Source organism: Gigantopelta aegis, chromosome 1 (genome assembly GCF_016097555.1).
Source record: "Gigantopelta aegis isolate Gae_Host chromosome 1, Gae_host_genome, whole genome shotgun sequence".
In the NCBI taxonomy this organism is placed as follows: Eukaryota; Metazoa; Mollusca; class Gastropoda; order Neomphalida; family Peltospiridae; genus Gigantopelta; species Gigantopelta aegis.
In genome coordinates, this window is record NC_054699.1 from 33,012,527 (window position 1) to 33,034,875 (window position 22,349).

General features: G+C 35.7%; 2 protein-coding genes across 2 annotated transcripts in view; one reads left to right on the forward strand and one right to left on the reverse strand.

Annotated features, from left to right (window-relative positions):
- LOC121373998 (glutathione hydrolase 1 proenzyme-like) overlaps positions 1–14,576 on the forward strand; it is a 49,299-nt gene extending 34,723 nt beyond the window's left edge. Inside the window, exon 14 of the mRNA XM_041500870.1 lies at positions 14,276–14,576. The gene's annotated coding sequence lies outside the window, so the exon portion shown is untranslated. The remainder of the gene's footprint in view (positions 1–14,275) is intronic.
- Positions 6,841–22,349, reverse strand: part of LOC121373990 (anosmin-1-like) — a 59,878-nt gene continuing 44,369 nt past the window's right edge. Inside the window, exons 6-16 of the mRNA XM_041500849.1 lie at positions 21,669–21,789; positions 19,842–19,972; positions 18,402–18,479; positions 16,984–17,040; positions 16,273–16,366; positions 14,758–14,883; positions 13,733–13,842; positions 11,618–11,789; positions 10,712–10,920; positions 9,380–9,554; positions 6,841–7,326 (exon numbers count right to left, since the gene is read on the reverse strand). Of these exons, the coding sequence (XP_041356783.1) occupies positions 7,172–7,326; positions 9,380–9,554; positions 10,712–10,920; positions 11,618–11,789; positions 13,733–13,842; positions 14,758–14,883; positions 16,273–16,366; positions 16,984–17,040; positions 18,402–18,479; positions 19,842–19,972; positions 21,669–21,789 (1,428 nt within the window). The 3' untranslated portion in view covers positions 6,841–7,171. The remainder of the gene's footprint in view (positions 7,327–9,379; positions 9,555–10,711; positions 10,921–11,617; positions 11,790–13,732; positions 13,843–14,757; positions 14,884–16,272; positions 16,367–16,983; positions 17,041–18,401; positions 18,480–19,841; positions 19,973–21,668; positions 21,790–22,349) is intronic.

Genomic DNA, 22,349 nt, shown 5'->3' on the forward strand with positions numbered 1-22,349 from the left:
AAATGAGCAATAACAACAAGGCAAGAGAACAACAGGGATGACTATTCTGATTGCATAGACCAGATTCTAGCACCACAGTAAAGGCAGCTGTTGTTAAACGTTTAAAAGTTTAACACTGTAGGGAACAAATAAAAACTTATTTTTTAATATACATTCTGGTCTAGGAATCGTGTATGAAAATATTTCCGCTTTCATATTTGCTGAGTTTGACATAATATCATGTTATGAATTATTATCCAGTCTTCCGTTAAAAATGTTCACGCATAATTATTATAATAGATTACACACATCACCAACATGTTTAAGTTTGTGTACACATAATCATATATTTAAACTCACACCCACAGCTCACGTTACTCCGCTACATTGGTTATATTCTTTCACTCATTTGCACCCTCTCTCCACATGATATATCGCTCACCGAAATGTACAGCCATACATTCATTCGTACACATTAATGTATTTACAACTCTTCACAATCTTATCTTTCAGGTTCTGCCTTGTTCAGTGATACAATTTTGATTGCGTTAACTCTTTCACCATTCAGATTGCACACACCAACACACATGCATTTTTAGCCACAATCTGACTTGCAAATATTTACAACTGCACCATTTATTTTCACTCGCACCAAGCCTTTCGCGCATATATTTACAATTACAATCCATAGTTTTTGTAACATAACACACATAATAATACCAAGCGAACATTACACTTTACAGTAAGAAATACGTTTAAATAATCACAGATCGGAAGCATCAAACTTAAAGGGACAATCCAGAATTTGCTTCACTTGTTAAGATGTTGCCGACTAACAGATACTTTTTAATGTCTGTAATTAAAAAAAAATTTGGCATAAAATATTAGTGGTTGTATATTAAAGGCGAAAACATTAATTTTAACCCGTATACAATGGACACTAAGTGTAGTTAATTTACAAACCTATAACTTATTTGGATAAAGTTACAATAGAGTGAAAGAAGAGTCTGTGACATTGAAACCTGGAATTATCCTTTAAAATAGACTTGAATTCAAAGCAATAACCGCTACTTCTCAGACGCACGTGCGTTTTTAAAAATATGAAAAAAAATTAATTTTTGTATTAGAAACACCAGGATGACCAAAAACACTTCGGTTCTACGGAAATAGATAATCTAAAGAATAAAATATAAGTAATCTTTGATTTCAGTGATCATAAACGGCTCTAATAGTGAAAACTATGCTGTAGTGTTTAAAAACTAGGCTCTGTCCCTTTAAACGTGTTTCTGATCGTTCTAGTGTTTGTACTAGGTCAAATTTCATTTTATTTCCTAATATATATTTTCTTCGTAAGAAATTATTTAGATACCAAATCCAGATTGGGCTACTTACAAATCTATAAGAGGATAAAAAAAACCATTAAATATAATTATAAACACTGATATTCTAAACCAGAAAATATATTTAATATGTAATCCAAGTCGTTACAAAATTTTATTAGACGAAAACATCTCACAAAGCTGCAAACTCAGGTTAGACCCTTTAAATATTCAGTTAGAATATTATTTTGTTTTGTAGTTCAGAAAATAAATTAGAATCATGGACGGCATCGATATATTTTCTTGTTATGCATATTGTACTGTACATCATTTTATTTTTAAACATAATATGGAAAGTATTTCGCCCTCAAGCAGGTTTTTTTTTTTTCGAAAATATTGACGATAATAATATACGTATCTACTCAGTGTACTCGCTAGCAATATACCAAAACAATACACAATTTAACAATTATTCAGTAGCAGTCTTAACATATACGACCAATAGGAATCTGCCATTAGCGTATTTAATACCGTATCTCGGCACAAGATTAATTCCAAAAGATGTTATGATACAGTCACGAGGATATGCAGGCATGACGTATTCATTTTAGATGAAGTGATAGTCAACATCTGTGGTGACAGTACTCATGACGGGTGCCACCAGTCGGGCAGGATATGCTCACCGTTTTCGCGAACACCTGCTATTATCACTGTTATGACAGTGGTTCATGAGCGCATGTTATCACAGCTGTACTTATTCTGACGAGCTCTGTCCTGTGCTAGTTCTGATATAGTAAATTATTCAGGGAGTGGCAGTCCTCTTTGTGACGGTGCAACAGGAATCTCCAGTAAAGGATCTCCCCGGGAGTGGCTGTCGACTTTCCTTCTATAGACGAGCCATTACATAGCGATTCGTAGAATGAACCATTATTTTGTAAAAATATCCATTCGACTCTGTATTGTGCATAGATACGACCCTGACCGTGTATTACGGTTTTGTCGTTCCTATTTATTGTCTGATGTTTTGTCTACATACAGCTGTTATTGACATTGATAAATGATTCTAGCTTCGTCTATAAGAGGACTGCCACTTTTATAGCGCACACCAATACAGGCATCAAAATGTTTACTACAGTTTCGGAAACAAATGGACGTCTAAACGAGAACACATATGTTCACAGAATAGTATTTAAAACAAAGAACCGCAAGAAATGTTTCTCAAATTATTTTAGAGAAAAGTACCTTCACGACACCAAATACACATTACACCAACACTATACACACTATCTATTGTTCATAATGAGTAAAATTTGAGATAACAATCTGATAACAAACGTTTACTTGTACATCACACCAAAAATTCCTATACTTTTTATGCGTAATCTATAATAGATTAAAAGCCTTGACACTGACTCATACGAGCTGTCATATTATCAAAACATCTTTTTGACTTTGCCTTGTACAGAGAAACGATTTTGAAAATGTTAATGATTCTTGTTGGTCAGATTGCTTAAAGAATGATCATACCAAGGCTTTGCATGTTGCTTATATAAAATGTAATACTTTTTTATAAGAAATAACAGAGCTTTATGCATTCAGATATATATTAATATATATACCCAAAATCGTTAGATGTTTTGGTAATATTCTTGAAATAAAAAATCGTGGCAGTTTGAAGCCATGTCGTATCGTCTAAATTAGCTATATATTGTTTCTCTTGTTTAGTTTTAAACGAAGAAGTCATTACGTCTAGCTCATCTTTGCCACAGTAATTATTATTTCAAAATAATATTACCAAGCTTTAAATGCTATCAAAACGTCAACAGAACATTGTTTATGTGTAAACATATTTCTGGATTTGTCTCACTTGTTAAGACTAAATGTCGTCTGTAATGAAAAAGGTCACACAAATGAAACATATTAACTCTTAATTGTGAAGATTCTGTCTTCAGTGGTCTCCAGTAATCTACATCAATGCATCTGCACCTAAAACAGGGCTTCTAGGATTGTTGTAAAACTCCACTAGCCATGGGATCATGATTTAAAACATTTACTAGCCATGATTACAAATTCACTAGCCCTACTTTTAAGTAAATACAATTTTACTAATAGGAATGTTCGGATGTCACCTAAAGAAGGCTATATAGCTTAAAAACCCTTAGATTTGGGAGAGAAGGACATTCGTATTTACACAATAGATTCAAATGCAGCATTTGACAATTTTTCTCACTAGCCATCGGGCATGGCGATAGTAGTTATTTACTAGCTCGACACTGAATATCACTAGCCATGGGAGTGGCGCTACCATAATCTAGAAGCCCTGCCTGAAGGTTTATACCTAACAACATGAACTGATTTTTGCAGTTATAAACTTTGTCATGCATTCAAGTAAACATAAAATGATGGTGATCGATGACTGAGTTCAGTAATCGATCCACGTGTCTAGCAATAGATCAACCTGTCTATTTAATACCAGTCGCACAGAATGTATTACCGTAATACTCATACTATACTCCATCAGATGCAAAAACCAGACACTAATACCTGGATTCACAGGATATATCGAATGATTCTGTTTTGTTTTTTGTATTGTTGTTGCTGTTGTTTGGTTGTTGTTGTTATTTGTGGGGTTTTGTGGGGTTTTTGTTGTTGTTGTTGTTGTAGTATTTGTTTGTTGTTGATTCTTTGGTTTTTAATAAACTCAACAAGTCCAAAAATGAGCAAATGGGTATAGCCAATAAATTGCTTATTTGATATGCTGTGCAGTGTACTTACTCAAAATACTATCCCGAATTGTTAAAAACCTCATTATACGTTTGGTATGAGCCAGTAATATGATATGACGTAAAACAATTCTTAAAATTAAACATTATTTTGTGAATCTTGTGAATGTAACTAATTATAAAAAAAAAACCAAAAATTCTTCGTGTATACATGTCAAAAATTAGTATGCCCCCTCCCCCTTAAACACAAACCCTGTGAATGTGTGTTCTCTCTGAAAGGTAACCTTTACAGAAAGCAAGGTAAATATTACCGACAGTGTAACAGTGTTTTATATTTTGTTTTAAAATAAATATTAAGGATCCATAGATAAATATATTTAAAGGGACAGACCCTAGTTTCAACCGGTGAAAATTAACAGTAAGTTTAGTTAATCTATAAACCTGTAACACATGAAAATTAACACTAAGTTTAGTTAATCTATAAACCTGTAACACATTTGGATAAAGTTACAAATGGGTGAAACACTTCAAATGTATGGAAACTGATAATCTAAAAAATAAAATTTAAGTAAAGTATGATTCCAGTTGTCAAAAACGACTAATGGTGTAACATATGCCTTAGTGTTTAAAAACTAGATTATGTCCCTTTAAGATTTATAAAGTTTTACTTTAATTTCAACTTTAAATATAATCTGTGTATACCGTAGATAAATTGCTAAACCAAACTGCATGAGACATGAACTTAGATAAATACGATAGTCCATCGTCTGAGTAAATAACAATGACATGAGTATAGTAAAGAGTATTACAGCAATGACGTTATTGTGTGCTTTTGTTACAGCAGTTGTAAACTTTGTCACCTAACTGGCAAGCACACTTCTAGAAAAAAGTCAAACTTTGATCTAAGCTCTATTTCAATGGTCACTTCCGTTTCACAGTGTTTCGACATCAGTGGGGTCTGTTTATTCAAACTTGTTACATACTGAACAACAAACAAAACCCAAACATTAATTTTGTTTTCTTTAATTTGTTTAAAATTATTCAGTTTAAATTCAATTAACTTTTGTGCCTGTTAAAATTACCAATGTCTTATGTGAAGATTCTAGGTCTGTTTTGACAGTCACTTTATTCAATTATATATATATATATATATATATATATATATATATATATATTTGTTTTGTTGTTCAGATTAGTTACAATGCACCTTCAAATAATTACAGTCATGTTTACAAACAAAATTGTTTCCAATGTAAAACAAAGATTAATTGCCATTTTCACAGATGGAACAAATACAATGTTTTGAGTAGTTAACATGAAAGACATCAGACAGTATAAAACAAAATGTATTAATAACGACCCGCCTACCCCCACCCCAACCACATGTCCTTTATTCAAAGCTAATTGTGAAAACAACATGAATTTAGTTTTCTTATATAGTCAAAATAGTTTCATCAGTTTTGTTTTCAAACCTGTATTTAAAAATTGAAAATAGTATAGAGCGGAACAGTTTTTTGGTTCCTGTTACAGAATAATAACAAATTCAACAAAACAACGGAAGCACAATACCCGTTATTGGAATCACACTTATATACTGAAAGACAAAACGTATGTGCATCAAAGAAACATGACAAGATGACAAGAAAGTAAAGCTTCATTTTTGCAAAGCAATTTTCTGTAATGCTGTATGGTTGTGCTGGTCTTTGTTGCCAGATAAAGTCATATTAAAGGGACATACCCTAGTTTCAAGCCGTGAAAATTAACACTAAGTTTAGTTAAAATGATATACCCTAGTTTCAACCCGTGAAAATTAACACTAAGTTTAGTTAAAGTGACATACCCTAGTTTCAACCCGTGAAAATTAACACTAAGTTTAGTTAAAGTGATATACCCTAGTTTCAACCCGTGAAAATTAACACTAGGTTTAGTTAAAGTGATATACCCTAGTTTCAACCCGTGAAAATTAACACTAAGTTTAGTTAACCTACAAACCTGTAACACATTTGGATAAAGTTACAATTGAGTGAAACATGAGTCTGTGACTTTAAAATGGTGAAATATCCTCTAAAAATAGACTAAAACTCGACTCCATAACTGTTACTTCTCAGACGCACGTGCGTTTTTAAAAATATGAGAAATGCATTTTGTGATATTAAAACCACCAGGATGTCCAAAAACACTTCGAATGTATGGAAATGAATAATCTAAACAATAAAATTTAAGTTAAGTATGATTTCAGTTATCAAAAACGGCTCTAATTGTAAAACATATGCCATAGTGTTTAAAAACTAGGGTATGTCCCTTTAAAAGTCCTAATCACGTGGTTACAAGAAACTTAAAAGGTGGTCAGTGTTGATGGTATGGTGTCATTTAAAATGACCTGGTGCCTATTTGTTCTAAGTGTGATGCCCGTGCATCCACCCTAATAACATGTTAGACAAATGTCATTTAAAATTACCAAATGTAAAACAACCCCACCGAAGTACCAATGAAGATGATATTGTATGAATGATTAAATGAATGAAAGAATGAATAAATGATTAATGACTATTTTTCAAGTGTTGTTAAACATTCATTCGTTCATTCTATCGTTCGTTCATTCATTCATGCATTCATTCATGCATTCATTCATTTATCCATCCATCCACCCACCCATCCATTCATTCATTCATTCATTCATTCATTCATTCATTCATTCATTCATTCATTCATTCATTCATTCATTCATTCATTCATTCATTCATTCATCCATCCATCCATTCATTCATCAATCCATCCATTCATTCATTCATCCATTCATTTATCCATCCATCCATCCATCCATCCATCCATCCATCCATTCATTCATTCATTCATTCATCCATCCATCCATCCATCCATTCATTCAATTCTGGTGTGTTTAGAACTTATTGGTTGGCCATTTTGGTTTGTCTTTCAGCATACACGTATGATCCAACTTAACAAAGACAAGACACTTTAAAAATAACCGACGCAAAGAATAACAGATATTAAAACATTAAATAAATATTTCACTAAGAAAGACATTCTCGCCATGTTTTGAGTTCAGAGAATAAAACATGTTTTTTGTTTAGTTTTTGCATTGACCAGATGACTTGTGACGTTTGTAATTAACAGAATGGAGAAATTGTTTCACAGATACAAGTAGCACAAAACCACGCCCACTAAAAGGCATCCCGTGATTGACACTCTGTTCCCGGAACTGGGCGGGGTTTCAATGCTGGTAGTTTTTTGCGTTGGTTGTGGCACTGACTGCGTGGTTGAGAATACTGCTGGGTTTGAAGAAACTGAAGTAAACAAGTAAAAATAGATTGATAATTAATGAAAATAAAAACTCAGTTTCAAATATATAATATAGTAAAACATTGTCAGTTTCATTTCAACTTATTTTCGTGCTTATATCCAATTAAGGTTCAAGCACGCTGTCATGGGTACACACTTCAGCTATCTGGGCTGTCTGTCCAGGACAGTGGGTTAGTTGTCAGTTGGTTAGTGGTTAGTGAGAGAGAAGAGGGTGTAGTGGCCTTACACCTACCCATTGAGTCCCTAAGAACTCGCTCTGGGTGGGAACCGTTACCGGGCTGCGAACCCTGTACCTACCAGCCTGTATTCCGATGGCTTAACCACTGCGCCACCGAGGCCGGTAAACATTGTCAAAGAAAAGACAGTATCAGTATTAGATGGCCTACTGATGTTCGAACTATCTTTATTGATGTACACTGAACATGAGAGTACACACTGTAGCTTATATGTCAAGGACTATTGCATAATTAAAAGGGGACGCGCCACAAGTGTCAGTGGTGTGACATAGCCCAGTAGTAGAGTGCTCATCTGATTTGTGGTCGATCTAGGATCAATCCTTCTGTGGACCCATTGGGCTATTTCTAATTCTGGTCAGATTTGCAGAAACGTTTTCTCTATACATACATTATTTAATATTTGTGTTCAAATTATGGGTACACAAACAATTTCCTCCTGCCTTCCTGATTATCAAAGTTTGTTATGATTAAGGAAGGAAATGTTTTATTTAACGACGCACTCAACACATTTTATTTACAGTTATATGGTTTAAACAATATTTATTCCCAGTTATACAGCTGGTTGGGAACTGGCCAACAGGCAAAATACCTATATCAAGGCTTCTGCCTTTATGGTTATATGGTGTCAGACATATGGTTAAGGACCACACAGATATTGAGATAGGAAACCCGCTGTCGCCACTTCATGAGCTACTCTTTTTGATTAGCAGCAAGGGATCTTTTATAGACAGACAGGATAACACATACCACGGCTCTTGATACACCGGTCGTGGTGCACTGGCTGGTGCAAGAAACAGCCCAGTGGGCCCACTGACGGGGATCGATCCCAGATCGACCGCACATCAAGCGAACACTTTACCACTGGGCTACGTACCGCCCCTTTGTTTTGATTAATGACATTATTAGAGGATTATTATTATTATTATTAATTAATCAGCTATCAAACATTTCGTCATTTTCCCCCAGTAGCAGCAAGGGATCATTTATATGTATTTTCCTAGACAGAGCAGAAAATACTTTCTGATACACCAGTTTCTTAAAGGGACATTCCTGAGTTTGCTGCAACTTTTTAATATGTTATCGACTAACAGAGCCTTTTTAATGATTGTAATTACATATCAAATATATTTTTCTGCATAACATATTAGTGGCTGTATATTAAACGTGTTTCTGATCGTTCTAATATTTTTACTAGGTTAAATTTCATTTTATTTCCTAAAATATTATTTTTTCGTACGTACGAAATTATTTGAAGACAGTATCCAGTTTGTGCTTCTTACAAATATTAAGACAACCAGAAACACATTGAATATACAGACACTGATATTCTAACCAAGAAAATATATTTAATATGTAAGTTTAATCGTAGATATGTTTTATTAGTCGGAAACATCTTACAATGCAACAAAATCGGGAATGTCCCTTTAAGCAAAGTATATTACTAGTATTCAAATAGTTTTGAGGGCAGCACATAGTCCAGTGGTAAAGCGCTCGCTTGATGTGCAGTCGGTGAGCCCATTGGGCTATTTCTCGCTCCAGCCAGTGCACCACGACTGGTATATCAAAGGTCGTGCTATGTATCCTGTCTGTGGGATGGTGCATGTAAAAAAAATCCCTTGCTACCAATGGAAAAATGTAGCGGGTTTCCTCTCTAAAACTATATATCAAAGTTACCAAGTGACATCTAATAGCCGATGAGTACTAAATCAATCTGCTCTAGTGGTGTCGTTAAACAAAATTTAAAAAAAATCTTTCTTTTTTTCAAATGGCTTATACTGCAAAATACTCAGCATTTGCTTACCTTCTCTGCTAGTGGGTGTGCCACTGTCTAAAGCTTGTCGTAAGCAGTGCGTTAACTTTGGTGTGGTAAAATGTTTCACTGTTCTCGGCCCGTCCCCGATTCTCGACCTGGCCCAGATCTGCGCCGTGTGGTGACGTCTCTCGTCCAGACCTTGCAACAACAGCGTTGTCGTGTTCTGAATTAACAAACACAAACACAGTCAAGTCCTTGTTACGTAAGTGTAATGTCAGGCAAAAGATCATTTTAAATGTAAAATTGTAGCTTAATAAAGACTAATTTGGGGGCCAATATCATTATTTTGAACAAAAAAAACCCTAACCAAACAAAACAACAAAAAAGACCTATAAAAAAAAACCTTTTACCCCCCCCCCAAAAAAAAAAAGAAAAAAAAAAAAAAAAAAAAAAAGAAAAAAAAAAAAAGAAAGAAAAACCCAACCAAACAATAAATAAACGTACAAACAAAACAGACAGACAGACAGACAGACAAAAAAAAAAAATCTCCCAAAACAAACATGTTAAGTGAGAAGAGAAAGAAACTGTAGTTTTAAATCAAATTATATAGACTTTCGTAAATTATATTTCATGTTTACATACCCCCCCCCCCCCCCCCCCCTCCCCCGAAAAAACAAGGAAACAAAGAGGAGAATTAAGGGATTCTACTGTTTGGGGAAAATACTATTCACTGTGTAAACGAACCTCAATCACAGATTAAAACCTCTTACAATTTACTGGAATGTTGAATTTTAGAACCACTAAAAAGTATCATTATTTTTCCAGATTATTTGTACAATGACAGTTTCACAGGCCTCTGAGAAATCAAATCAAATTTAGGTAACTCGTTTCGTTTTTGCTTAACCCGCCATGACCATATAAAAGATGCCCTAAATTTAATACACAAATGAAAATTACAAACACGACTATCATTCTCACAATTTGCAGAGACTTGTTATATTACTGCGAAACTTAAGTTTCTAAAACTAACGTTGTAAGTGATATTTTCAAATAATTAAGATGTCTATACTTGTTATTGTATTACATATATCTTGATTGTATAATGAGACAAAACAAGTTTAGTAATTTAGTACATTAATATGTTTGTAAAAATAATAACAGACCACAGGGCAGTAATGTGTATAAAAAGATTAATTTATTTCAATAAAAATGAATAATAATTGTAAATTTAAGCATAATAATTAGTGTTTGCTTAAACAAAATTAATTCGATTCAATTCATTTCAATTCAGTTCGATTCGATTCGATTCGATTCGATTCGATTCAATTCAATTCAATTAATTAATCATTTAAAATAAAAATTTGAAAATTCGTCACATACCCCTGAGATAAATGTTTTATGCTGACTATTATTATATACAATATGTGAGGCCAAATCCCCGTTAGCCTCCGTCTCGCCCCATAGCACCAGGTAGCCAGTCACTGGCCAGTATGACGACGGCTGTTCCCATGACACTAGCACATTGATGACGCAGCCGTCGACAGAAACGTCAATGCCTATTTCGGGTGGTCGACCAGGTGGCTGGAAAACTGTAAACACAAACACTTATTACTTTCTAAAGTTACTTTTGGGGTATTATTGCACACCTGACTTTCAACCCACCTCTACCACTAAATTTTTTAAAAAGTCCATAAGATGAATTACTTTAATAGCCAGATGTTACAACTCACCCTGCCGAAATATGGCTATCAGAAATTCTTATTTACTATAAATCTGGTCTTCAGTTCACGGGTTTGCAATGCAAGCCTATAATATATACGTTTGGTGGTATAGTAGTATCATTTTTTTTAATTGAGTCAGTCAGTCAGTCTCTCTCTCTCTCTCTCTCTCTCTCTCTCTCTCTCTCTCTCTCTCTCTCTCTCTCTCTCTCTCTCTCTCTCTCTCTCTCTCTCTCTCTCTCGTTTGTTTTATTCAATGACACCACTAGAGGACAATGATTTAAAAATCATCGGCTATTCGATATCAAACATTTGGTAACTTTGGCATATAGTTTTAGAGAGGAAATCCGCTATATTTTTCTATTATTAGCAAGGGATCTTTTATACAGGATAGCTCATACCACTACCTTTGATATACCAGTCATGGTGCACTTGCTGGAACGACAAATATCCCAATAGGCCCAGCGACGGGGATCGATCCCAAACTGGGCGCTTTACCACTGTGCTAGGTCCTGCCTCAGCTCAAAGTAAGCCTATAAATGCCACTGATAGTACATGTATTATATACCTTGCTGCCGACAGTCTGGTTTGATGATCCCCTTCACACTGATGTGTCTGCAGGCAGGGGTCTTCACGTGGGTCATAGTGGACGGTAACATGGCCCCCGTCTTGTCCACGGGGTGGATTTGAACCTCGTACTCGCATTTGTAGTGCAGGTTGAACAGATCAAACTTCCTTTTCTGTGATGCATTAGAAAATCAGTCAGCAAAAATATAAAAATAATAATAATAAATTTTAATCTTATTTTAAAGGCATTTGACCTAATGTAATATACTATATACTATATATATATAATCCCAAGCCTGTAGGAATGGTATATTAAGTAAAGAGGGGCACACAGGGCTATGAGGGGGGCGTACAAGCAGAATTTGTGTACATGTATATAGAACAGGAACGTAAATGTAAGTATAGCCTGAAACCTTTTTGACCATGTATTTCCATCATTATACCCACAACATTAGTTGTAATCTATGTAAAAATGTGAAGTGATTCGCTTGCAACCCTATATAGGTTGCTTGATAGTGATGCTAATATGACTAAATAATGTTATTCAGATTCGGGCATTTAATTAAAGAGAAAGAGAGAAACTTGCTGCCCGATAGAACAGCATATACAGGGCAGTACATACCATGGCTAGCCTTTAATGCATCAGTTATGGGTCACAATCCTAAGAATGAAAGTGGGGGCACGCGCGCACACACACACACACATATATATACACACACATACATACACACATATACACACACATACATACTACACACACCACACATAGGCCTACACACACCACAAACATACCACACACATAGGGCCTACACACACCACACACACACACATACATACAACAACCACACACACACAGGCCTACACACACCACACACACACATATATACACACATATATACAGGCCACACCACACACACACACATTACACACATACATACACACACCATAGGCCTACACACAACCACACACACACACATATATACACACACATACATACACACACACATATGCCTACAGCCCCACACCAGAACCACAACACACACACGCATATATACACACACATACACACACATACATACACACACACATAGGCCTACACACCACACACACACATATACACACACATACATACACACACAGGCCTACACACACCCACACACACACACACATATGATACACACACACACACACATAGGCCTACACACACCACACACACACACATATATACACACACATACATACACACACACATATGCCTACACACACCACACACACACACATATATACACACACATACATACACACACACATAGGCCTACACACACCACACACACACACGCATATATACACACACATACATACACACACACATAGGCCTACACACACCACACACACACACATATATACACACACACCCCCATAGGCCTACATACACACACACATATTATACGGCCTACACACATTGCCTACACACACCACACACACACACATATATACACACACATACATACACACACACATAGGCCTACACACACCCCCCACACACACATATATATACATACCCACACACACCTACATACATACACACACACATAGCCTACACCACATATACAATACACACATATCCTCCACATTATATACACACATATATACCACACATACACACACATACATATATACATACATTACACACACCACCACACACGCATATATATATATATATATATATATATATTATATATATATATATATATATATATATATATATATATATATATATATTATATATATATATATATATATATATATATATATATATATATATATATATAATATATATATATATATATATATATATATATATATATATATATATATACATGTATAAATTCTGCTAACCCACTCCACTCCTCCCACCCCCCCCCCTACGCCAGGAAGGAATATAGAGACAGTGTGTGTGGGTCAAGGTAAAATTTGAAAATAATTTCACTAGAAATCCTAGTGTTCTTTTTTATGACACAGTATGGTAGACTTGCAGGCCTGTAGTAATCCTAAACATAGAAAGACAGTTAAAGAGTGGGTATATGTACTGAGAACAGTTTGTAAACTTTCTTACATGTGTAGTTGCGTCATGAGTCTTGGCAAAGTGAGACATCATCAACTCTTTAAACTTTCTGGGACATTTAACCACATTCCAGTAAATGAGAAACTTCTCAATTGGAGTACCTGAAAAAAAATTGGTGTTATTACCAACAGGATATAACATATTGGAGATAACATTTTTCGTTTTTATATAGATAACAAAACACATATAGTGTAGGTCCTAAAGATTGCTTCTCTGGCCATTGATCGACTGTTTTACGAAAGGCGGAATTTGGCTGGTTGTTCAGCATGGTCATTCTTCTGTCAATTTAAAAATCATTTTTATTTCTGTATAGAAACTTGCAAGAACATTTCAATATTTATTTTATTTATATAAATGTAACATATTGAATATTCAAATGTACATGTAGTGGCAATAGCATTATATCAATAAACTATTAAAGATATCATAAACTAATTATTTGTAATAACAGGCCCAGTTCTATTAGCCAACTATGCTACTTGCATTATTTTCATATCATGTATCATTTATCACTTGTTTGACTGGAAACAATAGGCTGAACCAGCATATGCATAAGAGGTTCCGGCTGGTACCCCTTCTTCCATATGCTCCCATGGAGAAGCAAAACAGACGACCGAACATGTCATCCAAGACTGCATAAACCTTACAGCAGCTGAGGGAGACTACCTGGACAAACACAGCAACTCTCCAGAAGAAGCTGTGCGGCACAAGAAGTAATCTACAGAGAACAGTATCGTTCATAGTCACTGCTGGCCTCGACATGTAGTCAACAAGCGAACGAAAAGACGAAGACGACTTGTTTGTTGTTGTTGGTTGTTCTTTTCTTTATTGTTATGGATGACTGTTTGGGATGTATGTTTTATCGGAGTTTTATTTTCGTTTTATTGTTTGAGAATTTTATGCTTGTTTGTTTGCTTGTTTGCTTGTGTGCTATTCTGAAGAATAATACATGTTCATGTGAAGTAGATACGTCAATGTGGCCATATGCTAGCTACTGAAGAATGGTGCTGTATTACCGTGAATTGTTTTCCACGAAATGCTTGCTTTGAGTGTTCCATCGTGGTAGAACGTCTCGTCTACCTGTACGTCATACACCGGGGACTCGACTTTCGGCTTCCCGCCACGGTGCACCTGGCCCAGCTCTGAGTGAAAAACACATTTATTAAAGGGACATTCCTGAGTTTGCTGCAATGTTTTAAGATGTTATCGACTAATAAAATATTTCTACGATTAAACTTACATATTAAATATATTTTCTTGTTTAGAATATTAGTGGCTGTATATTAAACGTGTTTCTGATCGTTCTAATATTGATACTAGGTTAATTTTCATTATATTTTCTAACAAATATTTTTTCGCACGTACGAAATTATTTGAAAACAAAACCCAGTTTGGGCTTCTTACAAATATTAAGACGACCAGAAACACATTGAATATACAAACACTAATATTCTAAACAAGAAAATATATTTAATATGTAAGTTTAATCGTAGAAATATTTTATTAGTCGGAAACATTTTACAATGCAGCAAACTCGGGAATGTCCCTTTAATCAACTAGTTGTATTACGTATCAAACGCACTGCGGCATACATGTCATGATTGGCCAATATGATATAATCCTGTATTAGCCCTAGGGCTTATAATAAAGTTTTGTTGTTTGCATAATTTTCTATTAGGTCACATCAGGAAAACTGCCTTTATTTGTTACTGTTAACTCTTTTCATGATTTTTAGAAATATTTTTATTTCCAATTTCTAAACAATTTATTTCTAAAAAAAATCTTTAAATATGTAATTTTAGTAATCAAAAAGGTTTCGTATGTCATAAATATGTTACAATAGCAGGAAGGAAGGATATGTTTCATTTAACGACGCACTCAACACATTTTATTTACAGTTATATGGTATCAGATATATGGTTAAGGACTACAAAGATACTGAGACAAAAAACCCGCTGTCGCCACTTCATGGGCTACTCTTTTCGATTAGTAGCAAGGGATCTTTTATATGCACCATCCCACAGACAGGATAGTACATATCACGGCCTTTGCTACACCAGTTGTGAAGCACTGTCTGGAACGAGAAATAGCCCAATGGGTCCACCGACGGGGATCGATCCTAGACCGATCACGCATCAGGCGAACGCTTTACCAGTGGGTTACGTCCCGCCCCCACACTAGCAGGAAGCTTAGGATAGTCCCGTTAACAGGGTTACCATAGTTACCATACCATACGATAGGAAGGAGAATGGTGGTGTTATACAATATCATATATTGTATCACCTACTTGGTGAATAGCCTGTTATAAAAGATTTTCACAGCTGTGAGCTGTATCCCCGATTGTTACCGACTCCGGTCGGGCTGCTGGTGCTCTCTTGCATCTGCCAGTGCAGGCGGTCCCTTCTCCCACCCATCCCAACCCTTTCTTGTCCTGGAAAACAGCTTGCTCTAAATGTGCAATGTTAAACCCTATGACCTGACCTGACCTAACCTGACCTGACAGCTGTATAAGTTCAGAGTGAGATGCTTACCTTCAGCAGATTTCGGGGGACGGTATGTGAGGATGTACATCGATGCTCTCCGCCCGCGGTGAATCTTTCCGCGCCATCGTATAGTCGCCAGAACCTGCAGGTAATCATAACTTCATTTCAAAAACGCCTACATTGTTTTAGCGGAGGATTTAAACCGGAACATCTGTACACCAATTCAGTGCTGTGAACTATATAATTTGAGAACACAAATCGAAAAGCACACATCACAATAGCATATCTAAATGTCAAAACCGTAATACATGATCTGCTGTATCTCTGCACAATGGGAGTTTGGCAAAATAATGGTTGATTCCATGAATCTCTATCTAGTGCCTCGTATATAGGAGGACTGCCACTATCGAAGAGATCCTTTACTGCAGATTTCATCCCTCTTGCACCGTCATAAGAGGACTGCCACCATCAGACTAGTTTACTAAATCAAAATGCCCACTCAACAGAGCCCATTGGAATAAATATAGCAGTGATGACATGCACTCATGAATCACTGTAATAACATAAACCTTCCCATCTATCTATAACTTGACAATTGAGCAATAACGGTAACAGCAACAAAGTATCATATCAATGGCAATAAAACCACCCATAATAAGAATTCTGCAGAACCAAATCATAACAACAAAACGTTTTATGTAATAAAAACCGTATCTCTGCACAAGGCATTCCAAAGGGCATATTTAACAATGACTTTACCTGAACAAAGTATCTGGTGCCAAGCGTCAAATTCCTCAGTATAAAATGGTTCTGGTCCTACAAAGAAAACAGTGGGTGTCATTAATGATTTAACGTTTACTTCAACTTCAAGTAGTGTCTGATAAATAAACATTCTAAATTTATCAATAATGCTAAAATACTTATGCGATCACACCACTAATCTAATTTTGCCAACCGATGGCATTTAGTTATACTGATAACCGTGCAAGTTTTTGTTTTATTTGGTCGAAGGTAAACCAAATTGACTTCTATTTAAACATGGTAAACGGGCAGGGCTGATTCCTGCCTGACAGTAAATAAGATAGTATTGAATGCCAATATACCAGGGTCCTAATTCACAAAGGTCTCTTAGGCTCTGCTAGACAACAAAGCATCCTCTTTGTATGTCTTTTAGCATTGCACTGCGAGATCGCAAAGTTGCGAGAGTTTGGTGAATTAGGCCCCAGATCGTAAAGTATATTATCTGAATTATGTAGGCAGGTCGTAAAGTGTATTATCTGTATTATGTACAAGTTTAATGAGAGTTACTTCCCTTTTCCTACCACGAACTTGATATTTTTGGAGTAGAATGGCATCATACGGACTCTCAATCCTCTCTCGCCGTAAAACATTCAATATTGGTTTAGTTTTTTCTGGTTTGATTACTGCATAAGCTAATGGTATTTCTCAAAGGGACATTCCTGAGTTTGCTGATTTGTAAGATGTTATCGACTAACAGAGCCTTTTTAACGATTGTAATTACATATCAAATATATTTTTCTGCATAAAATATTAGTAGCTGTATATTAAACGTGTTTCTGGTCGTAGGTTGTACTAGGTTAAATTTCATTTTATTTCCTTAAATATATTTTCTCGTACGTACAAAATTATTTGAAGACAAAATCCAGTTTGGGCTTCTTACAAATATTAAGACGACCAGAAACACGTTGACTATACAGACACTGATATTCTAAACAAGAAAATATATTTAATACGTAAGTTTAATCGTAGAAATATTTTATAAGCTGGAAACATCTTACAAAGCAGCAACTTCAGGACAGTCCCATTAATGTTTATGTTAAATTGTGTAAAGACAATAGAGGTGAGACAACTTGAACTATAATGTACTTGTCTTGTACATAAATGTCACCACTCCATTATAGATGGGGTGCACGAAATATAATTTAGATGTATTATCATCAGAGGCGTAGGATGGTGCAAAAAAGTGGGGGCACACACACACACACACACACACACACACATATATATATACAGAAAAGCCCTCCTTGACCACCATACCCCCCACCCCCCCCCCCCCCCACCCCCCACACACACACACCACCCCTCGCTTCCTACGCCAGTGATCATTGTTTAAATTTTCACACCGTTTCTGTGTGTAAATGAAACAGGACACTGACCGGTGAGACAGATTTCCGGTACATGTTCAGTCTCTGATAGCTCGGACTTGCTGCTGGTAGTCCGTCACTCCAAAACACCTGTAATACAACACAACACCTGTTATATAACACAACACCTGTTATAAAACACCACACCTGTTATACAACACGCAATACTTGTTATACAAAACACAGCACCTGATATACAACACAACACATGTTATACAACACAACACTTGGTATACAACACAACACATGCTATATATAACACAACACTTGCTGTGCAACATGCCAGTTACAAAACACAACACATTTTATATAACACAATACATGTTATACAACACAGCACCTGTTGTACAACCCAACACCTGTTATTCAACATAACACCTGTCATACAACAAATAATACAGGCATAAAATACAAAATAATACTGCTGTATTCTATTGTTTACAAAAAAACACACACGTGCTAAACAACAATACATAATACCTGGCACACAACACAACATAATACGTATTACACAAAAGAAAGAAAGGAATGTTTTATTTAACGACGCACTCAACACATTTTATTTACGGTTATATGGTGTCAGACATATGGTTAAGGACCACACAGATTTTGAGAGGAAACCCGCTGTCGCCACTATATGGGCCACTCTTTCTGAATAGCAGCAAGAGATCTTTTATTTGCGCTTCCCACAGGCAGGATAGCACAAACCATGGCCTTTGTTGAACCAGTTATGGATCACTGGTCGGTGCAAGTGGTTTACACCTACCCATTGAGCCTTGCGGAGCACTCACTCAGGGTTTGGAGTCGGTATCTGGATTAAAAATCCCATGCCTCGACTGGGATTCAAACCCAGTACCTACCAGCCTGTAGACCGATGGCCTAACCACGACGCCACCGAGGCCGGCATTATTACACAAAGTAACATAACACATTAATATTGCTGAATACGAGTATATATAGTTAACATATACATATTTATTCCTTCTTTAAAAGATAAACTACAAAACAAATTTTAAAACGTTTTATCATTTCGCCCACCATTATAATACAACCATAATTATTTGCTATTACATTAAATATTATAATTTCAATATGATTTCGCATAAGGTGACTATCATAACAAAATAATTTTCAGTGAAAGAATGAATAAATGAATAGATGAATGGATGGATGGATGGATGGATGAATGAATGAATGAATGAATGAATGAATGGATGGATGGATGGATGGATGGATGGATGGATGGATGGATGGATGGATGGATGGACGGATGGATGAATGGATGGATAGATGAATGGATAGATGGATGGATGAATGAATGAATGAATGAATGAATGAATGAATGAATGTTTAACGACACCCCAGCACAAAAAATACACATCGGCTATATTGGGTGTGACAAAAGATACGTTTTTCAGTGAAAGTCTGTGCCATACAAAGACCAATAATGACCTGATAGCGAGCCACTGGTAGTCCGTCCGTCCTGCTGGGAGGCTGCCACTCAATCGTAACATCCACTGTGGAGTCGTGAACCTTGAACCCTGTCTCATCAAAATTGTTTGGCTCGGACGGTTTCGTTATTTCTGAAAATAATGACATTTTGAATTTTGACATTACAGTCTTGATGCAGATGTTTATAACCATGCAGTTAAAATATACTAATTTGACCTATATATAATATTATAACATATTGTAGTTGATTCATTAAACAAATAATCTGCATAGGAAAGTATCTATGTTACAAACATATTAATATTATATTCACATGTATCACTGTATATGCTGCATTGGTCTGGATCCAAGTGGTGTACTTGGGGACATATGTCAAGACAGAACACACACACACACACACACACACACACACACACACACACACACACAATCCAAGAATTAATATTAAAAAAAATTGTCATTAATTTATTTCTTGTTTTTAATATCATGCTCGGCAGGATGTTTCTTGTTCAAATTGCCATATATATCCATACATATCAGTGTACTTTTAAATCATACACCCTCTCTCTAGACAATTCCTGCAACAGCTCATGTATAAGGAATTATTTCTGGACGTTGTTTTGGGGCCTCTTTCCACGTGCTCGGTGCACAACAGTACCGTATCGTGGAAAATGAATGCATCCCAAAATTGATTCTATGGTAACCAATAACAATTTATGCACATAGACACCACGATAAGCATCTAATTTTTTTCTTACATTCCGTGCCTGCACCTTGTTCAATCTGTGCTTAAAACCACGCATGTAGGAAACAATGATAAAATATCTGCTTATACACCAGACTTTAAACGTAAAGATTAGGGTTACGGTTAGATTTATGATTAGGGTTAAATTTAAGGTGATGGTCCTTTATGATATCAATACAATGGGGTCGGGGCAGTGAGTTTATTTTAACAAAACAATAATACTTACAGGTTTTTTAAAATTATTTTATTGCCTCAGATCAATGTGACAATGTCTATGATGGGGTGCCTTGAATCATTGACTTACACAGTGTTTGTAACATACTTATGTTCATACATATCAATAGCCATACATAATTTATACATACATAAACACATTTTCACAGATATACACATATATTTGTAGTGACGTAAAGGCATACTGTCACAGATTTAAGGACCTTATTTCTCTAAAAATGGATAATAAATCAAAATTACATTAATTTTTGCAGACCAAATCTAGCTATTGCATCACTTTAACTACACCATGATAGAGTGAAATCCATGTCAACCCTCTCAGCAATGTTAGTTTTTGAATTAATGACCATTGCCATAATTCAATTATTTTTACAAAATATCATTAATAAGTGGAGTATGGTGGTAACGTACATGGTTGAATAAAGTACATTAAGGGAAAAATCATTATATACATATATATATATATATATATATATATATATATTCAGGTAATACTTTGCTAGGTCATGTAATAAGTCAGTGGTCTGTGACAATATGCCTTTAAATGTACCAAATTAGTTTGTTAGTTTGTTACTCGTGTCTGAGTAAGTTTTGATCTGAGGAGAAAAGAAAGAAAGAAAGTAAGTAAGAAAGAAAGAAAAAAAAAGAGAAAGAAAGAAAGAACGTAAACGAAGAGGAGAGGAAAAAAGATGAAAATGCAGAAAAGTTAAAGAATCAATACATGAATAAATGAATGAGTGGACGTTTTTGTTGTTGTTTTTTCGATGGAGTAAAAAACACTGATAAGAAAAATGAGTACAGTTAGCAGACAGACGTTTTACTGAATGTGTGTATCTTATACTACTTACGTTTGATATACGTTTTGACGCGCGTAAAGCCTCTGGAGCCGTGGACGTTGACGGAGGCGACAATGACGCTGATGCTGCTGGAGGGAGGGATGTGGCGAATCTTCAACAGAGGACGGTCTGTCTGTGAACACGGAAAGGGATCATGTATTTTAATAACAACTCAACACATTAACCGGCCTCGGTGGCGCAGTGGTTAAGCCATTGGACTACAGGCTGGTCGGTACAGGGTTCGCAGCCTGGTACCAGCTCCAACCCAAAGCGAGTTCTTAAGGGCTCAGTGGGTAGGTGTAAGGCCACTACACCTTCTTCTCTCTCACTAACCACTAACCAACTAACAACTAGCCCACTGTCCTGGACAGACAGCCCAGATAGCCGAGGTGTGTGCCCAGGTGCTTGAACCGTAATTGGATATAAGCACGAAAATAAGTTGAAATGAATGAAATCAACACATTAAAACAAGGTTTATTATTGTTTTAAACTGTGGCTATTACAAAATAATGTTAACTATGTTAAAAGTTAAACATTATTATATATTTAGTCAAAGGCCGTGGTATGTGTTATCCTGTCTGTGGGATGATGCATATAATAGATCCCTTGCTGTTAATCGAAAAGAGTAGCCCATGAAGTGACGACAGCAGGTTTCCTCTCTCAATACCTGTGTAGTCCTTAACCATATGTCCA